The sequence below is a fragment of the Drosophila tropicalis genome, unplaced genomic scaffold, assembly GCF_018151085.1.
Source record: "Drosophila tropicalis isolate 14030-0801.00 unplaced genomic scaffold, ASM1815108v1 contig_158, whole genome shotgun sequence".
NCBI classification, from domain to species: domain Eukaryota; kingdom Metazoa; phylum Arthropoda; class Insecta; order Diptera; family Drosophilidae; genus Drosophila; species Drosophila tropicalis.
Window position 1 is genome coordinate 9,434,435 of NW_027172602.1, and position 25,971 is coordinate 9,460,405.

Genomic DNA, 25,971 nt, shown 5'->3' on the forward strand with positions numbered 1-25,971 from the left:
ATTCACATCCAAAGAAATGTTGTGTGTGGGTTAGGTAAGGTGGGGTTAATTAAGGTTAAGTAAGAGAGTTTAGAAACTAGGTAATAACCTGTTAAATTGATTGGGTAACTGGAACATAGAACATAACTGGCCATTATATTACATAAGTGGCTTGCAGTAATTGGAGTCTTTTACTTTTGCACATTAAGTTGATCGCTGAAGCGCCAAATTACTTGCTACAATTTGCAGAGCCAACTTGAAGCTTAAAATAATAAAACATTCTCTATTACAACCAAGCGAGTGAGAGAGTTACCCTTCTAAATTTTAAAGTTTGCCACAAATAACAAATGGAAAGATTCGAATTAATTAAATAACCTAAAGTAAGAACAAATATGGAATTAAAATGACTTCGGCTGCTAGAGATGGCCGCAATTTGATAATGTTATCGAATTAAATCACATCTCTAGAAATCTATCAATGTGTTTTCTCTCTCGAATGGAAACTCTTGGTAAATCAATGATAATCAATTGATGTCTGATGTTGTTACCTGAATGAAAAAGCATTCAATTACCGTTATTTAAGTACTTATTTTTCAAGTAAAATAGTTATCACAGGATCAAACATGTTCGATTCAAACAAACTTGTAGAAGAGACAACGAAGACGACAATGATAATGATGATGATGATGATGTGCCAATAAATAATATGCAACAGCTGCTGCTCCATAGCGTAAACTAACTGTAGTTGTTGCTGCTGCTGTTGCTGTTGCCAAACAGTTGCTGGCGTCGTCGCAGTAGTCGCCGTCGTCGTCGCCGTGGTTGTCGATCTGCTCTGGCTGCTTCGTTTGCACGAATTTTTGCGGTAAAGCCGCCTAGCTTAGCTTTTCAGTTGAAAACGTGCAACGCAGCCGCACAGACGCTGCCAACGGGATAAACAAAATTTATTTTTGTTGTTTTCTTCTTCTATTAATTCACATATATTGCCTTTAGTTATAACTGAATTTTTTGTCGTCTCTGGATAAACCCAATTGAATGTGAATTTGTGTGCTACAAGTTACGTGGGCTTAGAATTGCAAGTAAGCAGCAACAAAAATAACAACAACATCATGCAGCAGCAACAGCAGCAATGAAAATGTTGCAGTGAAGTGAAAGAAAAGCCGGTTCAATGTTTGCTGTTTTGTTTTTTATTTATTTCTTTTTTTGTTGGTTTAATTTTTTGTTTTTGTTTGTTTGTTGAAAGCCATATCTTATATTTTACAAGTGGGTGAAAATGCACTCAAGTGCAACACAACTAAACGAAACTGGGAGAGATACTTTCAAGATTAAGTTGAACAGTGGGCTACAACAACATCTTCAATGGTTGCGCAAAACTAACCAGAAGGAGAAGGAGAAAAAAATTAAACAACAATGGCAACATTTGTATTTTGCCACAAAAAAGCAAGCAACACACTATAACTAAAAATCCACAATTTACATCACAAAAAACAGACACCGGGGCTAACATAAAGAAGAAGTCAGTCTTATGGCACACCCACACACACAAACACACACCTAGAGATACCGCATACATAACTAAAGCAGAAGAAGAGTTAATGAAAGAAAAGTGATCCATAAAACACTTTTTATGCCAACTCGCAATATAAGAAACAAAAAACCATATTTCATTTATTTTTGTTAGGATTTGTGCAAAAGGAAGGCAACCGCAACGGTTAACAATCAACATCGGTTCAACGGTAGCAATTTCATATGCACATATTTGAATTTTCATTTGCTTTATTGTAAACAATAAGAAAAAGAGGCCCCTTAGGATGTATGAATCTTAATTCGCAGCAATTTCTTGCCCCATAAAAAAACTCTTTTTGGAGCTCAAAATATTTCAAAACTCAAATATTTCCTCAAACCGGAAGATTATGTTGAAATAAATCAAATAACTGAACAGCAAAGGATTTAATTTCCTTATTGCATTTAACCTTTTAGTTGGTTAAAAACCGAAGCAAAGCATTTATGCGTTGAAGAACGCTAAAAACGAAAGACTTTGGAAACGAACTTGGTATGAAGGCGCGTGTTTTTGTGTTTTTTTTTTTAATGCACAACAAACACGAAGAAAATTGTTTATGGGTGTTGTTGCAAGTAATATGCAATTTGCCGCTTCGCGTTCTACATGATATATATACATAAATCATACATATGTATATACTTTTCTTTAATTAATTATCATTTGAAATACAGTTAAAAGTCAAATCGATTGGTAAAAAGTCATTGACACAATGCCATCAAGTGGCAACTTGAACTGATGACTTCTTTTCTGTCTCTCTCTCTCTCTCTCTCTCTCTCTCTCTCTCTCTCTCTCTCTCTTTCAAATGAAATTGAGATAGAGGCAGAGTCAGAGAGAGTCAAGGTAATTGACACTGCGACATGCGGCATATTTTAAGTTGATCATGAACCATGTGCTTTATGCCTGATTATCATGATGATGATGATGGTTTTGATGGTGGCAGCGGCCTCTCAACCGTTTGTTAACACTAAATTAGCGCACAAAATCACTTTAATTGTGATCGCCGATTGAGCGTGGGCTATGTACGACGACATTTGCTGCCGGTGTCGTGTGGCCTTCAAAAAGTAAAATCAACAACCAAACGAAAGAAATGAGAGAAAAAAATATATATAAAAATAACTGGACAGGAAGAGCTGTTACCCTAATTGGCCTAACTACATTAGAGTGAAAGAGCGCAATACGGCCTGCGGACGAATGAGGGAGACAGAGGAATAGCTTTCGAGGGAGAGTGAAAGAGAAGTTGAGAAAAAGAGAGAGAAAAAAAAACATTTTGTAAAATGACGCATGCCAATACAGCAACAACTGGTTTACCCTCTGGGCCCCATTCCACTGCATCTCTCTATCCTATTCCCATCATTACAATTTACCCCACCCGAGCTCCTCTTGCCGCTCCTGTCTGCCCCCTTTCATGAAACTTGTTTGCCGGACGCTGTTGCTGACCCAATTTCGGGCAACTGTTTTTTTTTTTTTTTCTTCTTTTTCGATATTTTTACAAAAATTTGTTTCTTTCGTTTTTGTTTTTTTAGTTGTTGCTTTTTTTTTTTGCAAGTAAAGAAATGCGTCTATGCCTTTTGGTTAAAGTTAAAGCCAAAGTATCAGAGCCAGTCAGTTCCACCTTCAGGAAAAGGTTTTGTAATATGTTACACCTGACCAAAAGGCTTGATTTTGTTTTTTGTGGTTTCTTTTCTGTTTTTTTTTTTTTCGAGGGGGCCTTTCACTTAAACGAGGTGGCCCATTGAACAGACGTCTGTCGGCACAGTAGACACCATGAAAAAGATACCAAAGTAATTGATAAGCATGATCTTCATTGAGTTGGATTATGTCATAGACAAAGAGATGGCACAGATGAGATTAACCCGAGAAATGAAGAGGGCTACAACTGATGTTTGATTTCCACAATTAAGTTGATTTCAATGGTAGTTATTTTTGATGGGCAGCTAGGATGGGCTAGTCTTAGCAGATGTACATATATATGTCGTTAAATGTTTCAGAATGATAACAACAGAGATCTATTTTAAACATCTCAGACTTCAAACATTTAATAACTATTCTAATGAAAATCGATAGTCTAAACTTAGTTAAAATCAGATCTCAGATCTGAAAAAATCGATCGATTTTTTCGACGATATCGATTACCCAAACAGATCCTATTAAGCATTTAATCGAGTATTCGTTTCACTTGCATTCACATTCATTAGGCCATGTAAATAGTAAATGCGCACCCACTATGAAAAACCATAAAGGGTGTGTGAGGGAAGGAGATAGAGATAGATAACTCTTTATAAACTGGATAAACAACAAGGCACAAAAGCGCCGTTAGTTATTTCAACACCCGCTCGATAACAAACCGACAACAAAATAATTCAACAACGGACGGCCAACCATGGCAACAACATAGAGAAATAATGTGTCAACAGCTCCCTTACACACACACACACACACACACACACGGTGATTGAGTGGACTAGGAGAGATAAAGAGAGAGAGAGAGACATGTACATACATAGAGCCAAGCCTATACCAAAATTTATCCACCACTAAATTTCATACATACATTTACATTAACATTTACCAATCGAGCGCGCCAATTACGAATACTCTGAAAAAAACCGAAAACTATTTGGTTTTCGTTACGTCATAGGTTGAAAAAACAATAACAACAACAACAACAACAAAAAGATATTGTAATGCCTGAACAGCCAAACAAACAAATTTATTTACACATTTCATTGTTGTTGTATTTAACATACATGGCTAACGTTATAAAGACGCCGCAACTGCCGCAACATTCAAAACGGGAAAACGATATTGGCCGCAATAACCTCAAGGTCGTCGAAAGAAGAAGAAGAGGCAATGCGCTTGCCAATAGAGGTAGAGTTAGGTGGTACGGTGGTGGGTGGAGGTGCATCTATTGCATTTATGGTTAACCGAATTAGTTAATCACATTGAAATAGTGTTCAGCTAATTTCCAAACACTTGATTCTTAGTTAGTTTGTTGTTGGTTGAGAAATTAAGTAAATTACACAATTTAAGGAGTTTCTAAATCGGTTAGGGAGTAAGTTAACCAATATGTCTTTCCCATATAAACATTCGTCACAAATAGGAAGGGTAGACAGCAGGGGTCAATAGTCTGTAGTGTCATATGGAAATGAAACTAGGTAACCAATCAATTAATTCATCAATTAACCAATTACTTTTTTTTTGAAGGGGTTTTTTCATTCTCTATTACTCTTTTCACTGCTCACATTTCTCTTTTCTTTTTTGCCTCACTTTTGGCTTTATATTTCATTTTATTAATGGCTTTTCTTTTTCTAATGTTGAACTCTGTTTTAATCTCGAATTTATATCCATTTCAGCTAAAGGCCAACGGTGATTAGCACAAAACGTATGTGAAGGACTCACATCTCGCCATGTACAGAAGAAAAAAGCCCCTGGACTAGTGAAACCCTTTGTGATAGTAAGCTGGAGGCGAAGCAATAATAACCCGTTTGTAAGCCAGTTGGCATCAATCTGAATCAGAATCGAAACACATACGTAGCAAATCCTCATTCACTTTCACTTTGCTTTGCCATTCACTGGACGCAGCAGAATGGTGCTCAATTTGTTGTTTATAACGACAGTGATCAAATCAACATTTGGGGTGGTCACTACAGGACTATGGCTAATACCCTTAATGTTGGCTGCCATAACATATTATCGCTACGATGCCGTGGACCCTGAATCGCGACCATTGGACCAATTGAATCTATGGCCAGAATATGATTTCATAGTCGTTGGCAGCGGATCGGCTGGAGCGGTGGTGGCGAATCGTTTGAGTGAGGTCCGAAAATGGAAAGTTCTGCTAATCGAAGCCGGACCGGATGAGAATGAGATATCGGATGTACCCTCGTTGGCGGCATATCTACAGTTGAGCAAACTAGATTGGGCGTACAAGACGGAGCCCTCGACCAAAGCTTGCTTGGGCATGCAGAACAATCGCTGCAACTGGCCACGTGGACGAGTCCTTGGGGGAAGTTCGGTTCTTAACTACATGCTCTATGTTCGTGGAAATCGTCACGATTACGATCATTGGGCGGAACTGGGCAACACTGGTTGGGGTTTTGATAATGTCCTGCATTACTTTAAAAAATCCGAGGACAATCGCAACCCCTATTTGGCCCACAGTCCCTACCATGGTCGAGGTGGCTTACTCACGGTCCAGGAGTCGCCATGGCATTCCCCATTGGTGGCTGCTTTCGTGGAAGCTGGAACTCAATTGGGCTACGACAACCGGGATATCAATGGGGCACAACAAGCGGGCTTTATGATTGCTCAGGGCACAATACGACGAGGCTCTCGGTGTTCGACTGCCAAAGCTTTTTTAAGACCCATTCGACAACGTAAGAACTTTCATCTCTCAATGAACTCACATGTGACGCGAATCATCATCGAGCCGGGAACAATGCGAGCCCAAGCGGTGGAATTTGTTAAGCATGGTAAGGTCTATCGCATAGCGGCACGTCGGGAGGTCATCCTATCGGCTGGAGCGATCAATACACCGCAACTGATGATGTTGTCCGGTTTGGGGCCAAAAAAGCAATTGGAGAAGCATGGTATACGTGTCCTACAGGATCTCCCAGTTGGCGAGAATATGCAGGATCATGTGGGCATGGGTGGTTTGACGTTTCTGGTCGATAAACCAGTGGCCATTGTCCAGGATCGTTTTAATCCTACAGCTGTTACCTTTCAGTATGTGCTACGTGAACGTGGTCCCATGACTACATTGGGAGGGGTCGAAGGATTGGCCTTTGTCCACACACCATACTCGAATCGCAGTATCGATTGGCCCGACATACAATTCCATATGGCTCCCGCCTCCATTAATTCTGATAATGGGGCTCGAGTGAAGAAAGTATTGGGTTTAAAGGAGTCGGTTTATCAAGAAGTCTATCATCCCATTGCCAACAAGGACAGTTGGACGATAATGCCTTTGCTATTGCGACCACGATCTCGAGGCACTGTCAAGTTACGATCGGCAAATCCATTTCACTATCCCCTAATCAATGCCAATTACTTTGACGACCAATTGGATGTCAAGACCTTAGTAGAGGGTGCCAAGATAGCTCTCCGCGTGGCCGAAGCCCAGGTCTTTAAGCAATTCGGCTCGAGAGTTTGGCGCAAGCCGTTGCCCAATTGCAAGCAACATAAATTCGGATCAGATGCCTATCTGGAGTGCCATGTGCGTACCATATCAATGACCATTTATCATCCCTGTGGCACAGCTAAAATGGGTCCCGCCTGGGATCCCGAGGCTGTTGTCGATCCAAGACTTCGGGTCTATGGGGTCCGAGGATTACGCGTTATCGATGCCAGCATTATGCCAACCATAAGCAGTGGCAACACAAATGCCCCAGTCATTATGATTGCCGAGAAAGGTGCCGATCTTATTAAGGAGGATTGGCTCAAGAATCCAGAATACAAAAATTAAACGGAGCCATGATACTGGAACAGCGGAGAGTACGACAAAAAATATAATAAGCATCACAAATAGTAGTAGCAGCAGCAGCAGCAGCGACAATTTCGATAGTTAGCCCAAAAATAGAAACGAGTCAGTAGCTGCTCCAGTCTCAGAGCTCAGGGGTCCAATAGCTTTACCACCAATCTAAACCCAAGTAATTTTCAAGAGTCTCGAACACAAAACACACACAATACAAATGTTAACGATTTGCCATGGCCTAACTTCAGTATAAGAAAACACAAGGAGACTATAAGAGAAAGTCCATGAAGTGTGCACAAAATTACTATATACACCAATCCAATATGCATAAATAACCCCATATAAGAATGCATGAAATCGAGTCATAGTTTATTTTATAATTTAAATTATTTTTTAATTTTAATAGCCCTTAAGTTATTTTATTTGTTTTATTGTATTCTTCATTGACCTGCACTTAAAAATATTTCATTTGACTAGTTTTAAGACGTTTTTTCATTGGACAATTATTTAAATGACGCAACTCACTTTAATAAATGAAATTTTCTGTAAAAAACATACACACATTAATGGAAATAATAGAAATTACTTCCTTTTTGTCTTCATCAAAATCAAACAGCCTAAAAGCAGGCAACCAAAAAAAAAAGTTTCAGTCTTAGAGATGGCCATATATTTGAGCTCAAAGCTTAATTAAATAAATTTACCTGAATATAACAGGCTTTTAGCCTTTAATCCTTATTACCTTAGACAATTTATGCCCCATTCAAATTAAGTTAAAGCTCGTCATAGCTTAAGCTAATACTCACAATATTCTGTATTGAAGCTCATTGTTAATATCGTGTCTGTGGTTTCCATCTCTAGCTAAAATAATCATGGAAATAATATAGCCTTACTACTAGGCGCACCCAACGACCGAGGCAACAACAAAAACACGCCATTAGCATGTAAATTTCATTTAATTTATTATAGTTTTTTATAATTTTGTTTTGTTTTTGTTTTGTTGCGGTTTTTGCAGCTCTCAAACACATAACAAAAATCAATAAATTAGTAGCAAAGAGAGATAGAAATAGAGAGAGAGAGGAGTCGAGATAGACATAGAAGAGATACGAAATCAACTTTGAACTTGTCACGACAACGCCCAATCCAACGCGTGTTTGGAACAACAGAAACAAAAAATCAGTTATAAATCATCGCCAAGAGGCCAACCTTGGTCAACAATTTTCATGTTCATAAGAAAAAAACGAAATGAAAACCGGAAGCCGGAACCATCAGACAGGCAATGGAAGTTTTCAAATCAATGCAAATTGCTGGCCTTTTTTGTGGGAAAAAGAACGGAAATTCGTTCATTAAAAGCCAAGTGCTAAACGAAAAGCCCCTCGAGTAGCTCATAAAAATGCCAACCAGAGGGCGTTCTAAACGCGACTGAAAAATATATACATACATATAAAACTGGAACCAAAAAATATATTGAAGATTGAAAGAAAAAAAAAAACAGGTCGCCGGTTTGGTTTTTGTTTTTTATGGCTAATTAATGGAAATGTTCAAGACACGGCTTTGCCACAGTAAGATAAAATTCCAGACAGCCGGCGACCCAGACTCTGAATGCCCTTGAGCGCATACGTTCTTACAGGTGATTGAGTAAGAACGTATGCGTGTTCAAAGAACACTTTTTCTTACATTATTGTTATTAAAGTGTCTCAATGCTGAATTGGTTGCAACTAAAGAGATTATGATGTTTGAAAATGGTTTTTAAGCTTTTAAGAATGACATTGTCTTTCGAGTTAGCTCTGTAAAGTATCGTTACATCCTTCATGTCGTTTTATCCTGCTTATGTGACATTAAACATACTCATCTTTATAGGGTATAAGAATAAAATGAACAACCAGCGCGGTTACATTTCACACACTCACTCAAACGCGACCGTTCGAGGCAAGTTCAAGGTCGGAACAATTAATGTATTTTATTCCTAATCGATTAAAGTCTTTTTAAAGGCAGAGACGTGCCCACAAAACGGTTAAAACGATGTACGGAGAGACTGAGATAGAGAGAGAGAGAGAGAAGGATGCTTATACTGCCTACGTGACCAGATCGGATCGAATCGAATGGGTGTTCAGATCAGAGACCAAACTGAAGACTGAAAGACAACTGAAATGATGATGATCACTGCTTTTGGCTTTTGTCAACCAAAAATTGCCCTAGACTGACAATTTGCAAAACAAAATGTTGGCCAAAAAAGCCATAAAAAAAATTTTTAGCTTGTGCATATGCTTAAACTGGGTCAATGGCTAACGGAAGTATACGTGATTTTTTTTTTTATTGTTTAGTTTTTTGAATTTTGCAAATTCCTTTACTTCCGTCATTGTTTTACCGTTCCACTTAGAGGTCAATAAACTTGTTATCCAATATATGTTGATAACAAGTTCGTTAGACTCATCAGAAGTGGCAACCAGTTGCGTCTGACCGAGACCTAGTGAACTTGAATAACTTACGTACACTCTTTTATCGACAACTCTTCAAAAACATAACCAGTGTTAGTTTAGCTCACCTGTGAACGAGAAAGAGAGACAGAGAGAACAATGAGTATTATATACATACATAGACACGCAAACACACACATCATAAATCATACAAGATTACAGCATCCATATGCTAAAGCCAAAGAATGTAAGTTGATAGTCTTCACATTCTGACCCTGTAAAGTGCTTACCAATTTACTGGTTACAACCCACAAAAAAAAACCCATTCACAGCACCCAAATACATAGAAGAGAATGAATTAGTAACAATACAAGTTTTTTTTTTTTTATGCTTTGTTCAGCTAAGATTCTTAGCCACAAAACCTTGACTCAATTAATTGTGTAGTTTGAGTTTTTTTCCCCCTCATTTTTGGGTAAGTTCCGAAAATATTTAAAGACAGGAAATAGGGTAGAACAAGTCGTACTCAATTTTTGAGAGCTAATTATCAGATTTCTGTTGAATGTTGTGTGTTGATAGAACTTGTCTTGAATGCCAAATCACTTGTCTTCGATCACGTTTTTCCCTTCAAAAGAAGAATTTGATTAAACATGATTAGCAAAGGCTAAGATCACATTTCTCTTGAGATGCTAGCCAAATGAAATCACCTTAATTCACAAAGGGTAACCACAATTCATAAAAACATAATTAAAATGAAGCAAGTAAGTCGACTCGTCGACTTGGGTATACCATACACCTGGTGAAACAAATATTCCAAATTTCGAAGACCAAATGTATGTCTATTAAATTGTTTTTACATGTCCTATACTATGTGCTATCTCGCTCACTCTACAAACACACGAGCACTCTAGCGCCGCCACTAGCCAACGGCCAATTTTACCCTTATGGACCGCGTAGTAAAATACGTTCATACGCATATTTTACATGTTTCTAGTCCGATTTCATTAAAATTTGGTAGTTTGGTAGAAATAGATAAGATAAATTAGTCTGCAAAATTTAAATGCGATAGTCAAAAAACTAAAGGAGGAAATCGTTTTTTTCTAAATTATGGAGGCGGAAGTGGGCGTGGCAAAATGTGAAAATATCTAAATTCTCCGCGCATACTATGCCAGTATACATACTAAATTTGGTGACTTTAGCTTTGTTAGTTTTTGATAAAATCAGTTTTGTTTGATTTGCGGGGGCGGAAGTGGGCGTGGCAAAATGTTTAAATAGCCAATATCTGCGCCTCTATTAAGCTAGTCTACATCCTAAATTTGATGTCGGTAGCTATCATAGTTTTTAAGGAAATCACTTTTATGTAAATTCCGGGGGCGGAAGGAGGCGTGGCAAAAAGTTTAAACAATTAGTTTCTGCGGGCTAACTAACTGAACATATAAACCAAATTTGATGTCTCTAGCTATTATACTTTTTAAGAAAAACAGTTTTGTGTGATTCCTGGGGGCGTAAGGGGGCGTGGCAAAAAGTTTGAACAGTTAATTTCTGCGCACTAACTAATCGGGTATACAAACTAAATTTGATGTCTCTAGCTGTCATACTTTTTAAGAAAAACAGTTTTATGTGATTCCTGGGGGCGTAGGGGGGCGTGGCCGAAATTCCAATTAACTCTGTAACTGTGCATAATACACGAGTATACATACCAAATTTGGTGGCTCTAGCTCTTATAGTCTCCGAGATCTGCGTGTTCATACAGACGGACGGACGGACGGACGGACGGACGGACGGACGGACGGACGGACGGACGGACGGACGGACAGACGGACATGGCTAGATCGACTCGGCTGTTCATCCTGATCAAGAATATATATACTTTATAGGGTCGGAGAAGCTTCCTTCTGCCTGTTACATACATTTTGGCGACTTTAATATACCATTTCACCCTATGGGTGTATGGTATAATTATATCCCAAATGGAAACACAATAGATTTAGATACAAATACAAGATTGCGATGACAAGGCGCAACAAATGACAAGAAAAAAAACAACAAAAGTTGAATAACATTATGACATGACTCAATCTCAATCAAAATAATGCGGATAATTGCCATACATCTAGGTATTTACGGCTACCCACCACCACCACCTCGAATTGTATCGAAACGAAAATGAAGGGGGCCAAAAATATACATATGTATGTACATACTTATAGCCAAAAGCCATATCAAATCATCAATTGTCCGTCAGTTCAATCAATTCATCAATCAATCATTCAAGCATAATAAGTTTGTTTTGTTTGCCCAGCCATAAAGCCACATTAAAGTGTGCAATTATTTGATTTGGGAGCTTTGTTACGCCTAAATGGCCAATTGGAAATATCTCTAAATAAACTCTTAAGACATATATATACATAGATTTTTTTTTCTTTGGTGGTACTCAAAAGACGCGACAATAAAATAAAGAAATCCAAATAGGAAGTTATTGGAAGATTTGAGCGGTCAATCAACTTGTATGATTTTACGATCTTTTAAATAAAGTAAATTGAACCTTGAGTATTTGCGGTTTGATTCATCTATGTATAAGAAGGAAGATCTAAATAGACACGTTCTTTGTTCTTCCTGTGTGTGTGTGTGTGTGTGTGTGTGTGGGTATTCATAAGGAATTTAAGCTTGATCCAAAGCGCCCAAGAAGTCCTTACAAATAGATTCACATTAAACATCACATACATCACAGAGTCGAGGATGAGTTCTCACTTTGTGACTGGTCTGGAATATATTGAGATTCAGATAGCACAGCCATGGGCATAGGTGAGGGCTCTGGTGGCAAAGGCATGGTGACATGACCAAAACCATTTCGAACACCCAACACATTAAGGCCACGTGGTCGTGGTCCTGGATTATGCCAACAGTGTTTATACCAGGCTGTCTGCTGTCGACTCAAACCTAATCCGGCGGCAATACGTACACCCCATTGGGCCAAAGAACGTCCAACAATACGTAAGATTACCCCACAGCCATTAACTGAACTTGAAGTGTTCTCACTGGCTCTACGTAAAGTGTAGGTGGCCAATGGCGGACGACTATCCGGTGGTGTCCACATTTTGGTACCACCTATACTTGCTGCTGCTGTGGTTATTGTTGTTGTTGTTGTTGCATTATATGTCATTCCCGTATGACGATACTGATCATTACGCCAATTGATATTCTTCCAATTGGCTGGTTGGAAATCGGATAATGTTATCTGATCATCATCCTCACTCAAATCATGTCCTGGATCATTGTTATCGTAATTATAGAGATGTTCAATGTCATCATCTTCGCTGCTATCCTCCAACGAATTGTGATAGAGTACACGACATTCAATGGGCAGTTTACTTAAAGTGTCTGTCGATTCGCGTCCATTGACATTCTTTGAACGCAAATTCATCATTTTGGCCTGCCGTGATGTGCTGGGCATATCATCGGGATCCACTGGCCTCACACTGGTCACATAGTCCCGTACACCATGCTGCGGCCCAGTCTTGCCAGCTGCCCTCATAAAGCCCCGCAGTTGTTGTGGCGTATTCGCAGGGCCGGACATGCTGGCAATGAATGTGGAGAATGAGGAGAAATGAATATATATTTCGAATGCTTAACTAAAACTTACATCGGATTTTGCCTATTTCAAAGTGAACAAACACATTTTGACAGCATTTTCAAAAGGTTCTTGCAATCGCATACACAAAACTGACCTTGGTTAGCTTTTGCTTTCAACATTCAGTTTCCCTTTGTTTAGTCATTAAAGAGCTTTTAAGAGTTGTTGTTTTTTTTTGTTCGATTTCATTTTACCTATTTGCGAAATTCAATATTTATAGACGGCAAAACAAAAACTGTAGCAAAATAAGTTGACTGGTTCCTAAACCAAAGTGGTAATGCCAACTCTTGGATTTTGATTTGTCATGCTGATCAAGAATATTTTTATGTAAAACCGGTTAATACGCAGATGTGTGTTTAGGGCTAAGAACATTTTATGGCCAACCAAAATGTACCCAACACCTGTCAAACTAACCATCTGCAAGTCATTGTCTGACTATCATAAGATAGTCACTGATTTAGGCAGCTGTGTCAATAAATTAAAGGTTTATTCTTCCAATGCAAAATTAAGAGATCAACACAATAATCCAAAGTAAATTAAGCTGCCTGCCCTTGCAAATGTCCTAAGCCAAATTAATAAAGTTTATATTGCAATTAACGAACTGAAATGCCAAGGAACCAACAAACAACTGGAAGTCGAGCCAAACCAAATACAATGTCACAACAAAGAACCAAGATCGAGGCCCAAAATTGGCAAATGCCAAACCAAACCAAAACCGAAAAACCAGAAAAAAGAAACATTTTCATCAAAGCAACGAATTTTGCCCACAGAATAACTAAAATGTTCAATTTGCAAAAAAAAAAAAAAAAAAATCAACGTCGAAACAACCGAAAATCGAAAAAATAAACGCGGTCAAAGACAACAGCTAAACCAAAATTCTTGGCTAGATGCGAATTAGCCATCAACACCAACAGCAGCAGCAGCAACAACAACATCAGCTAGAAACCGCACAGTAAAATCTATCAATAGTTAGCAAAGACTTTAATTGCCGTTAGTGGAGGCGAAAAATCATGGCAACAAGAAGCCAATTTCTACATGCAGGCCCCAATGCGCCACAACTGCCTTGACTCCAAAGTTGCAACGTGAATGTCAGTGATTCTTAATACGACAACGAATAGCCTTGAGTGCTTTTCATCCGTCAAGAAGTTGAAAGAACTTTTCTGCTACTGCATTTGCAATGCAATTTCTTTGCTGCAAACAAAGAGCCTGTCGTCGTCTGTAACGGTCATCAGTCCTGCCGATGTCCTTCGGTTGTGTGGCCATATTTGGTCATCAAAATAACATTAAGCCAACAACCAGTAAGCACACTGAGAAAAACCACAGAAGAATAGACTTTTGTTTAACAGCAAAAGGGAAAAAATGCTAAAATTCAAAATCTTTTTGCAACCAGGATAAAGGGTTTACCATATAAGTTGTTGTGGAAATTTGCATTATTAACATGTACTTATTAAGGTCAAACCAAGTTTATTTAATTCATCAATTTAATAATAAAACTAATGCTCAAAATCAAAATGCAAAAATTTCCATAGAAATTAATTATACACTCACGTTGCAAATGTATAATTTTTGATTTATTTATACATATATACTTTGGAAAACTCAATAGTTTTGTGGCAGTGTGCATTGTTTGGCTTATTCTTTTAATGTTTTTAGTGTGTCATGTGCTTGGGGCTTTTTTCTTCTTCTTCTCCATTTGTTGATCCAAAGTTGCGGCACAATGGGTGTAGTCAAGGAGGGGGGCACATGTGGAGGGGCCTAGACTTACTACTTCTTGCTACCTTTGAAATTAATGTTCACAAAATGCCAAGACTTTTATAATCAATTAAAATTTAATTATTGGGACAGGATGTAGATCAATTCCCTCTATGTCTGTTCAACACTTTTAAAGGCAAAAATATGAATCTTTTTAATAATAAGTTAAAGTAGGATCTACCATATATCTTTGCCCCTCTAAAGGTTACCTTCACCGTGTACCCTTAACCAACAATTGTTAGTGCATACTTCCATTAGACGGAGTCGCCATTGATTCTAAGTCCAAACTTAAATAATACATACTACATATGTGTGTGTACACACAAACATATATTTACATGCAAACGGAAATAATTACAAAATTTACAAACAATGAGGAACATTTTGATTGCAATCGTTTGTTGGTTGGTCTGTCGTTTTGTTGTTGGTAATGGCAAAAACAAAAAATTGCCGAATCATCAGTGGTTTAGATCAAAGTTTCAAGTTGTAATCATCGTAAAATCTAATGAAAGGTTTCAGTCATTTTACATCTCAATTAGTATACAGTGTCTCTCCCTTAAAATATTGCATTCCGTTGGAATTGTAACAACTTTTGTTCAGTTTTGTTCAATTTATGCAAAAGCTCTCTGTGTCATTCAACTGACTAATATTTATCGATTTGTTAATGAAATCAATTAAAACTATGATTTTTGATATGAGTGCGCAATTATTGCATTTGTTGTTGTAGTAGTTCGCTTTATCCTTCAGACGTTGACTTTGAGGAATTATATTTCACTGGAAAAGTAAAACTTGAATTTGCTCTCAATCTCTCTATCTCTCTCACCTGTTCTCAGTTTCTCAGAATATTAATGATCTTTCGATCTGCCTATCATATTGATTACAACTCACGAATGGAAATATTTTGTTTTTTTTTTTAATTTCCAGTTGAGTGAGAATAATGGTCTATGAGCTTTTTACTTAGAGAATAGTTCTAACTAATTCTAAGCACATATGGTGTTCAGTCGTGGTAGTATAATGTTCGCTCTACTCTTGACCCTTTGCCTTGGACTGCTGCCAACTAGAACATTTGTCAATGGGCAAAGTTATAATGGCAATGGATTGATCGATATACTCGAGTATTTGCATCGTGGACAAATGCAAATGGATTTAGAGAACATGGACGACGCTGAGTTGCTGAATGAATATGATTTCATTGTGATTGGAGCTGGTACAGCGGGCTGTGCCTTGGCAGCGCGTCTTTCCGAGAATCCCGATTGGCGGGTTCTACTTATCGAGGCCGGGGGCCCAGAGAGTTATGCCATGGATATGCCAATATCGGCACACTACTTGCAATTGGGTGAAATGAATTGGAAATATCGTACAGAGCCCTCGCCGAACTATTGCCTGGCCATGAAGGATAATCGCTGCAATTGGCCCAGGGGTAAAGTGATGGGAGGCAGTTCGGTGCTGAATTACATGATGTACACGCGTGGTAATCGAGAGGATTACAATCGGTGGGCCGCCTTGGGAAATCCAGGTTGGAGCTACAAGGAATTGTTACCCTATTTTCGTAAATATGAAAATTCTCACATTCCCGACGCCGATCGGGGCGAGTCGAGACCTGGACGCATGGGCCCGGTACATGTTTCATATACAAAACCGCGTACATTAATAGCTGATGCCTTTGTGGAGGCTTCCAAAAAGGCCGGACTGCGGCAGGGCGATTACAATGGGGAGAATCAATTGGGTGTATCTTATCTACAAGCTAATGTTTACAATGAGACGCGGTGGAGTTCGAATCGGGCATATCTATACCCATTGAAGGGCTTGCGGCGTAATCTTCAGGTGAAGAAAAATACTCTGGTAACTCGCATTCTCATAGATCGCAAAACCAAGACGGCTACGGGAGTATTAGTGAAGGGTCGGCCGCAAAAGATTCGAGCACGTCGCGAGGTCATTGTGTCGGCAGGTGCCATCAATACGCCGCAATTGCTTATGCTTTCGGGCCTAGGGCCAGCCAAGCATCTGCGCGATATGGGAATAAAACCAATTGCCGATCTAGCCGTTGGCTTCAATCTACAGGATCACGTGGCTCCAGCCGTTTCATTTATCTGTAATGCGACATCGTTGCAAGTGTCGAAAATGTTCACCTCGGAGGCATTGGGTGACTACTTTCGTGGTCGCGGTCCTTTACGTGTTCCAGGCGGTGTCGAGGCCATTTCATTTTATGCCCTAGACGATCCATCGAATCCGCGTGGTTGGGCCGACATGGAACTGTTCATGGTCGGTGGCGGACTACAAACAAATGTGGCCCTGCGTCTGGCCCTTGGTCTCAAACCGCAAATCTATGAGGAAATGTTCGCTGACCTGGAACGCCGTAGTGCCAACGGTTTTATGATCTTTCCCATGATTCTGCGTGCCAAGAGTCGTGGACGCATTAAACTTGCTAGTCGCAATCCGGATCGGCATCCTCTCATCTATGCCAATTACTTTGCCCATGCATATGATTTAAATATCACAGTAAGAGGCATTGAGCAAGCTGTCCGCCTCATAGATGAGCCTGCCTTTCGTGCCATCGATGCCAAGTTGTTGGAGGCCCCATTGCCGGGCTGTCGACAATTCCAAGCCAGGAGTAGCCAATATTGGGCCTGCTATGCCCGACATTTCACCTACACAATCTATCATTATTCGGGCACTGCCAAAATGGGTCCTCGAAGTGATCGTTCAGCCGTGGTCGATGCACGCTTGCGTGTCCATGGCATCAATCGATTGCGTGTGGTCGATGCTAGCATTATGCCATACTTGGTTTCGGGTCATCCGAATGGACCAACCTATCTGATAGCTGAGAAGGCCGCCGATATGATTAAAGAAGATCACAATTATAATGATCTTTAGTTCGAAATGTCATAATAAAATATTGATTGTGGTTGTTTGATTTCAGTTTAAAAAGAAACGCCAGGGCTAGGGCTAGGGCATGGTAACTTGGGAAATATGTTGGAGGTTCTTCTCTTTTTGATCAAGAAACTCTAAAGTAAAACAGAAATTATTTACTACACACAACAAGCTTTAAAGAAACCCCATTTAGGCCACTCTAAAATAATAATTTGCTAATCTTTGGCGATAACTAAGCAGTAACTTGAGATCGAATATCGATTATTTTAAGAACTTTATACTCTTTTCAAGACAAAGCCAGAGAATTAAACAATATAGATAGGTATAGGTATATCTTTTGTTTAGTTCACATAGCAATTTAATTGATTGACAAGGATTAGTGTTCTTTCGATGATATATCTGTGTATCTATATATAGCGATTAAGTGATTAGCCCTTTAATGTGCACACACAGATTCAGCTTCCGCATTTGAGTTTCTTTTTTTTTGGTTTGTTTTGGACCAAAGAAAAAAATTGAGACTAAGAGTCTCTAAGATCAGTCCAAGTCAATGCCAGAGTTGCGGGCTTTCAATTTTTATATAATGTCTACATACATTTGAGTCTCCGAGTGTGTGTGTGTGTGCGTGTGTGTTAGGTCTTTGTGTTGTGAACGTGTCTATAGTCATGCGAAATGTTACCTAGTTGAGTTGTGTTGGTTAGTTGATTTGAAGATTCTTGACGGCAGCTTCTCCACCTCCGCCTTCATCTCATACTCCATCGCCTCTCTGATGAGTAATGAGTAAGCCAAGTTGGTAGTCGGCAGCTAGCCGAAACGAGCATGGCTTATAGCAGCTCTTAACCGAAAGATTCGCAACACACACGCACACACACACAAAGACACGATCGGCGTTTAAAATTTAATATTAAATTGAACTTGGCCACAGAGCTTGTCAGCATTTTAAGTTACGAATTCGATTGGGCAAGACCATACCGCGGCGTTATACACAGGAGGCGCGATCGTTGATCAGAGATCAGAATCAAACATCTAAATAATTCTAAACGGATCGGATTCTTTTGTTCGTTCGTTCGTTTGCTTCTTTCTGTTTTTTTTTTTTTTTATTGTGGAAACATGAAGCCATATTTGCAATTTCTATTTATAATATCGACATTATCGGTATTGCTAATATCGGCCCAAGAGAACAATGTCCTCTTCGAGACAATCAATTTCCTGCGACGCGGTCAAGCGGATGTCGATCTAGAGAATTATGACAATAACGTTGTATTGGATAGTGAATATGATTTCATTGTGGTTGGAGCTGGTACAGCGGGATGTACTTTGGCTGCCCGTCTCTCCGAGAATCCCAAATGGCGGGTTCTACTCCTAGAGGCTGGAGGACCCGAGCGTCTGGTCATGGATGTACCGATTGTGGCCCATTTTCTGCAATTGGGCGAAATGAATTGGAAATATCGGACACAGCCATCAGATCATGCCTGCCTGGCCATGAACAACAATCGCTGCAATTGGCCCAGGGGTAAAGTGATGGGAGGCAGTTCGGTATTGAATTACATGATGTATACGCGTGGTAATCGCAGGGATTACGATCGTTGGGAAGCACTGGGTAATCCCGGATGGAGCTACAAGGATGTCCTGCCATATTTTAAGAAATACGAGGGCAGCAGTGTACCCGATGCCGAGGAGGATTACGTCGGCCGTAATGGCCCAGTGAAGATCAGTTATGTAAATTGGCGCTCGAAGATATCCGAGGCATTTGTCGAGGCTGCCCAACAGGATGGCCTCAAATACCGGGACTACAATGGACGCATTCAAAACGGTGTGGCCTTTCTGCATACAACAACTCGCAATTCAACACGCTGGAGCTCAAATCGAGCCTATTTGTATCCATTGAAGGGCAAACGCAGCAATTTGCATGTGAAGAAAAATGCTCTGGTGACAAAGGTATTGATCGATCCACAGACAAAGACCGCCTATGGCATAATGGTGCAAATGGATGGACGTATGCAAAAGATTTTGGCACGTCGTGAGGTTATTGTATCGGCTGGAGCTATTAATACACCACAATTGCTTATGTTGTCGGGAGTGGGGCCAGCTAAGCATCTGCGTGAGGTGGGCATCAAGCCTATAGCGGATCTGGCAGTGGGCTATAATCTTCAGGATCACACGGCTCCAGCTGTCACCTTTACCACAAATGCCACTTCATTGAAATTCGAAGACTTTTCCGATCCGACTTTGATTAATCGCTTCAATCGCATGGAGGGACCATATGGTTCGCCTGGCGGCTGTGAAGCCATTGCCTTCTGGGATTTAGATCATGAACGCGATGAGGATGGCTGGCCGGATATTGAGCTCTTTTTGGTCGGCGGCTCAATGTCATCAAATCCGGCCATTTCACGTGCTTTTGGCCTAAAGAAATCCATCTATGATTCCCTGTTCGCTGAAATTGAGGATAAATCACTGAACGCCTTCATGATATTCCCCATGATTTTGCGTCCCAAGAGTCGCGGACGCATTATGCTCAAGAGCAGTGATCCCTTTAAATATCCCTTGATACATGCCAACTATTTTGCTCATCCCTACGATGTGGATATCTCGGTGAGAGGACTATTAAAGGCTGTCAGTTTGATGGAACAGCGCGGCATGAAGACTATCGATGCTAAGCTATGGGAACGCAAGATACCAACATGCAAACAGCATCCATACAAAAGTTGGGCCTATTGGGCCTGCTATGTCAGGCATTTCACTTTCACGATCTACCATTATTCGGGTACTGCAAAAATGGGACCCAAATCCGATAGAGCCGCTGTGGTAGACGCCCGTTTGCGGGTCCATGGTATACGTAATTTGCGTGTTGCCGATGCCAGTATAATGCCAGAGATAATGTCAGGACATCCAAATGGTCCTGTCTTTATGATAGCAGAAAAAGCAGCTGATATGATTAAGCAAGATCATGGATTTATCAAATAAGACAAGAAGAGGGAATAGAATATCTTCTTTTTTTAATCAGGTCATCATCAACTAAGCCTCAGTCAATTTTGAAGCTTAAGTGATTTTAGATTGTTATTTTCTAACTTTTAAGTTTCTTGCCTTGTTTTTTCTGTATACAACGAACTGATTCTAATATAAGTTAGTCATATAAGAGTTCATTATGACACAAATACATAATAAATACAAATATGTAGTTAAAATTAGAATTTGCACCTGCTTTTGTCTTGTCTTGGCTTTGAAGGGAAATCAAAAGGTTGACATTGAAAAATTTATCACTTAAAGTTTTGCCGCGTTCTACATATAAATATCTTCTTCCTATATCTCTCCCCCATCTAAAGCCCGCAGCTCTGGCCAATTTCATGCTAGACAATTAACACCAACAAGAGCAAGATGCGAACAAGATAATTGAATTGAAAACCGTGAAGTTCAGCCCCTCCACCCCCTTATTTTTTGCAGACACAGTTGTCTAGATACCCTCTATAAACCACCTTTTTGAGTTTGTATATAAATTTAAGCAACTTCGAAGTTCATCTCAACATTTTTTTAGAAGTTTTAATTAAATATAGGGTATCAGTAAGTCGACTAGCAACTATGCTGCTGTTTAACTATTATGATTTATGTTGTCGCTTTTGTTTTATTCACTTTTTTTTGTTAATTTAAATTAAATATGCGGAAATAATTTGCCTGAGATGGCTGACTTTATTATATCGCCTTCATTTTATTGACACCCATGTGTATTCTGCAGACAGTTGAAAACAATAACAGTCTAACATATATATTCTTGATTAGTATTGAAGCTAAGTCAATTTATGTCTTGTTTTATAAACAACAAAGTGTTAAAGTCTAAATTAATTCGTTTTGCTCTAATTGAAAATAAAAGTGGTATGTTTTTGTCAGGTTCAAGTTTCGAATTGCAATATCCAAATTTAGCCTAAAAGTAGACTTTTCAATTGTGTGATTTCATATCGTAACAGAAGCTTTTCAGACAGCTTTTAAAACATTAAATGAATAAGAATATTTTATTTGTATTCAGATAAATACGAGTAAATGTTAAGTCATAATTTTCCAACTTGTTTTAAATTCCGATTCTTTAAGTTTATGTTGCTAATGCAATATTATTGATGGATTGTCTTGGCTTGAAAACTCAATTTGTTTTTGATTTCGAATAACTAATTGTTATATGTATATGTTCTGTTTCACGGTTAACCCCTTTTATCCTTGATTTGTTTGAATTGTCTGCCTTGGCGTGGGTGGAGTGTGGAGACAAGTGTATGGAAACGTTAACCCCTATGACAACTGCCATTCCATTATCACAAATTGAAATATTCATAAATCACAAAACCAAAATGAAGGATGACAGGTGCAATGCGGTTGGTGTTTTGTTGTTGATGCTTTCAAAATGCAAAATTGAATTGAATTTGAATGCAGAGCACACACAAAACGACCGAAAGCTAAACAAGAGAGAGATAATGTGGACGTGGTGGACATCATGGACAAGGAGTCAATAGCTGTTTGCGAGATCCTTTTTCCCGTACTTGAATAAAAATCTGCTACAAAAAGGGTGGCCAGGCTATATATGTTGTGGTTACTCGTGTTTTGGGGTTGTTTCTGCAACCCTCCACGGAAATTCGTTTAATCTGCTTTGCTTTCTTCTTTTTTTCCTGCACTCAATGAGATGCATTTTTTTTTTAATATGGTTTTTTATTGTTGTTGTGTTGGTGGGCCGTGTAATTATGTTTTCGTTATGGGAAAAGCCAAGTCTAGGCCGGGCTAGGGGGTTGAAGTTCCCATCAAAAAACATCAAAAACGAAAAAAAAGAAAAGCCGTAATCAAAATGAGAACAACGAGTTGAAGAGGCTTGGTGGCTGGCTGGTTGGCTGACGGCTCGCAGGCAGGCAAAGTCAAGAACCCGATGAAAGTGCCAATGAACCACAAGATGGCAAGATGCCGAGAGATGCTGAGAGAGATTCCAAGATGCTTAGCCAAAGGTAAAAGCAAACATATAACGAAAAGACAAGCGCAAAGCTCGAAATTAGCAAGTGGCAATAAAAATCAAAATAAAAAAAAAAAAAACCTAAGAAACCAAGAAAGATCAGCAGAGTAGAACCAAACTGGAACGAGATGATGGTGCTACAGTGGGCCAAAACTAAATACAGATGTTCAAAGGCCTTTAACCTAATCCAAAGTCTAGTTATGTCTTCATGTTATTGCTTTTGGGTGACAAGACGCTATTCCGCATATGAAATGTATGGGCATAAAGCCCATATTAAATCTTTAACTATTAAAATACTTTGCTAAGATTATGAAAACAGAAGTGAGAATTGGAAGAATTGTTGTTTTTATGATTCCACATTACATAAAGTTAAACAATTAAAATTAATGTTTGTGCCATATACTCAAAAATTTTACAATACTCTTCACTTTTCTAGGGAAACTTTAAAAAAATTTTAATTCTAATTGAAGTCCCGATTTAAACGTTTTTTATAAATATATAAACTTCATTTGTGATCTTTCTATTTATATACTAAAGATTAATTTAGCCATGCATGAGTTACAATACTGTAATACTTAGGTATGGCAAGGTCTGCAGAAAACATAAACGATGAAGTCATAAACTTGGCTTAAAACCGTCTTAGTTTTTTTTTTTTTTTTTTTTGTGTAGAAATATGTTGATTTATTCCACTGCACATTGCCAGCAGATATTAATTAAACGACTGTGAGCCAACAGTTTTCACTTGGCCAGTTGTCAAAGACTGGTCACAGCGAGAAGATCGCACTCACACACATAGAGAGAGAGAGAGAGCCAGAGAGAAAGGATGAAAAAGCCTGTGGAACTGTGTTTCCTAATCTGTATACTACTAGCCACCCTTGGGCTAGGTGAATCTCAGCCAAATGTGGATAATATTGCTCAGACCTTTAAGCAATTGGGTCTGGGTAATATAGTCAACGTGCCGCTTTACACTGATGGTAAGTGAATGACTGTTGGCTGTGATTGATTCCCGAGTAAAATTCGTTGGTTATCGATAGTGCCACGACCGGATAGGAGTTACGACTTTATCGTAGTTGGAGCTGGAGCAGCTGGCTGTACATTGGCTGCCCGTCTCTCGGAGAATCCCAAATGGCAAGTGTATTTGATTGAGGCTGGCGGTGTTGAAAACTTGGTACATCAAATCCCAGCAATGGCTCCATCATTGCAGTTGACTGCCTCGAATTGGGGTTACGAGTCCCAACCGCAGCGTCATGCTTGTTACGGCATGCCGGGCCGGCGATGTGCCTTACCCAGAGGCAAGGTTTTGGGTGGAACAAGTTCAATCAATTTTATGATCTATAATCGTGGCAATCGACGGGACTTTGACACCTGGTCACAGCGTGGCAATTATGGTTGGAGCTACAAAGAGGTCCTGCCGTACTTTCTGCGTAGCGAATCGGCTCAGCTGCATGGCCTGGAACATTCGCCCTATCACAATCACAGTGGACCTCTAAGTGTCGAGGATGTGCGTCATCGCACACAGTTGGCTCATGCCTACATTCGAGCTGCCCAGGAAGCTGGACATTCACGTACCGATTACAACGGCGAGTCACAATTGGGTGTTTCCTATGTGCAGGCCAACACGTTGAAGGGTCGTCGTCATAGCGCCTTCAGGGCGTATATAGAACCGATTCGTGCATATCGTAAAAACCTTCATATTCTCACTCTGGCCAGGGTTACCCGCATTCTCATCGATGAGGCCACTAAATCGGCCTATGGCATAGAACTGACGCATGGGGGAAGACGCTTCCAGGTCAAGGCACGCAAAGAGGTCATACTGTCGGCGGGGGCATTCAATTCACCGCAGTTGTTAATGCTCTCGGGTATAGGACCAGAGGATAATCTAAAAGCCATAGGCATACCAATTGTAAAAGTCCTGCCAGTTGGACGACGTATGTACGATCACATGTGCCACTTTGGTCCCACATTTGTAACCAACACGACGGGGCAATCTCTATTCACCTCGAATGTGGGGCCACCGGTACTCAAGGAGTTTCTGCTTGGCCGTCCCGACACCTTCCTCTCGTCCATTGGTGGGGTTGAGACCTTGTCCTTTGTCAAAGTGCCCAGAGCAAAGACACCCTCCACCCAACCAGATATCGAATTTATTCAAGTAGCCGGCAGCTTGGCCAGCGACGAGGGCACTTCATTGTCTCGTGGTGCTAACTTTAAGCCCGAAATTTATGACAAGATGTATCGTCATTTGGCTGACCGCAAACAGGATCATTTCAGTTTCCTCATCATGCACTTTGCCCCAGCTTCAGTGGGACGACTTTGGCTCCATAATCGCAATCCGCTTGAATGGCCACGCATAGATCCAAAATATTTTATTGTCCAAGAAGATGTTGAACATTTGCTGGAGGGCATAAAAGAAGCCATTCGTATAACCAAAATGCCGGCTCTAAGGGCCATCGGTACAAGATTACTCGAACGCTCAGTACCCGGATGTGAGGAATATTCATTTGGCTCGGACGATTATTGGCGCTGCTCAATTCGCACTTTATCCTATACGTTGCATCATCAGGTGGCCACGTGCCGCATGGGACCCGAGAGTGATCCAACTTCGGTGGTAAGTCCTCAACTGAAGGTCCATGGAATGCGTCGATTACGTGTCGTGGATACCAGCATTATTCCATTACCGCCCACGGCGCATACAAATGCCGCAGCGTTTATGATCGGCGAAAAGGCAGCTGATATGATCAGAGAAGATTGGACGCACTGACCGATGGACAACAGCGCTTTTGTGTCTGTGTATGTGTTAATGAATCTATAAAATTGGGTCAATAAAAAATTCGTAATGAAAGCTTCAAAAGAAAGCGCTAAACGCGGGGAATGACACGCCATTTCATGACCTAGCTTAATAAAACATTGGGCCAACGACGGGCAGGGCCAAGAACAAGTCAAACAAGTTTCTCAGGCCAGTTCAATGTATTGGACTCTAAACTGAACTGAAACTGATAGAGAGTTCCCCAAGTAAGTATGTATGTATGCTCGAACCTGTGTATACATACATGTGTGAAAGGGTGTGTGTGTGTGTGAGATGTCTCATCAATAAGGACTGACAGAAAGTGCGCGAAGCGCGCGCCAAAGTTAAATGAACTCGGTAAATGGAATGCAACACTTACAAAAAGTGAGAATGCCGTCATTCTTAGCCATTCACCCAACTTAAGAACCTAAATGATTCAAAACGACCGTTAAATACTCTTTACCAGCAAAAAATAAAAGTAGTGTTGGCAACATTTATGCAACATTGTACAAAAGTGTGACTGTATTGAGCAATTAGAAT

At 39.8% G+C, this 25,971-nt stretch overlaps 6 protein-coding genes across 9 annotated transcripts in view; 4 read left to right on the plus strand and 2 right to left on the minus strand.

Annotated features, from left to right (window-relative positions):
* Flo2 (flotillin-2) overlaps positions 1-25,971 on the minus strand; it is an 87,926-nt gene that overhangs the window by 56,491 nt on the left and 5,464 nt on the right. The window lies entirely within an intron of this gene.
* LOC137582579 (glucose dehydrogenase [FAD, quinone]) lies at positions 5,123-7,103 on the plus strand. Its single transcript, XM_068297177.1, is given in 2 exon segments — positions 5,123-6,991; positions 6,993-7,103. Coding segments are annotated over 2 exon segments (1,980 nt in total).
* LOC137587115 (uncharacterized) lies at positions 11,820-13,069 on the minus strand. Its single transcript, XM_068303375.1, has 2 exons — positions 13,064-13,069; positions 11,820-12,998 (listed from the first exon to the last, which is right to left on the minus strand). The coding sequence occupies exon 2, from the start codon at positions 12,995-12,997 to the stop codon at positions 12,146-12,148; it is 852 nt and encodes a 283-aa protein (XP_068159476.1). The 5' UTR covers position 12,998; positions 13,064-13,069; the 3' UTR covers positions 11,820-12,145.
* On the plus strand, positions 15,794-17,677 carry LOC137582589 (glucose dehydrogenase [FAD, quinone]). The gene has a single exon (XM_068297189.1). The coding sequence runs from the start codon at positions 15,794-15,796 to the stop codon at positions 17,675-17,677; it is 1,884 nt and encodes a 627-aa protein (XP_068153290.1).
* Positions 18,656-20,635, plus strand: LOC137587206 (glucose dehydrogenase [FAD, quinone]). The gene has a single exon (XM_068303511.1). The coding sequence runs from the start codon at positions 18,782-18,784 to the stop codon at positions 20,633-20,635; it is 1,854 nt and encodes a 617-aa protein (XP_068159612.1). The 5' UTR covers positions 18,656-18,781.
* Positions 23,473-25,501, plus strand: LOC137582620 (glucose dehydrogenase [FAD, quinone]). Its single transcript, XM_068297233.1, has 2 exons — positions 23,473-23,623; positions 23,684-25,501. The coding sequence occupies exons 1-2, from the start codon at positions 23,473-23,475 to the stop codon at positions 25,405-25,407; spliced, it is 1,875 nt and encodes a 624-aa protein (XP_068153334.1). The 3' UTR covers positions 25,408-25,501.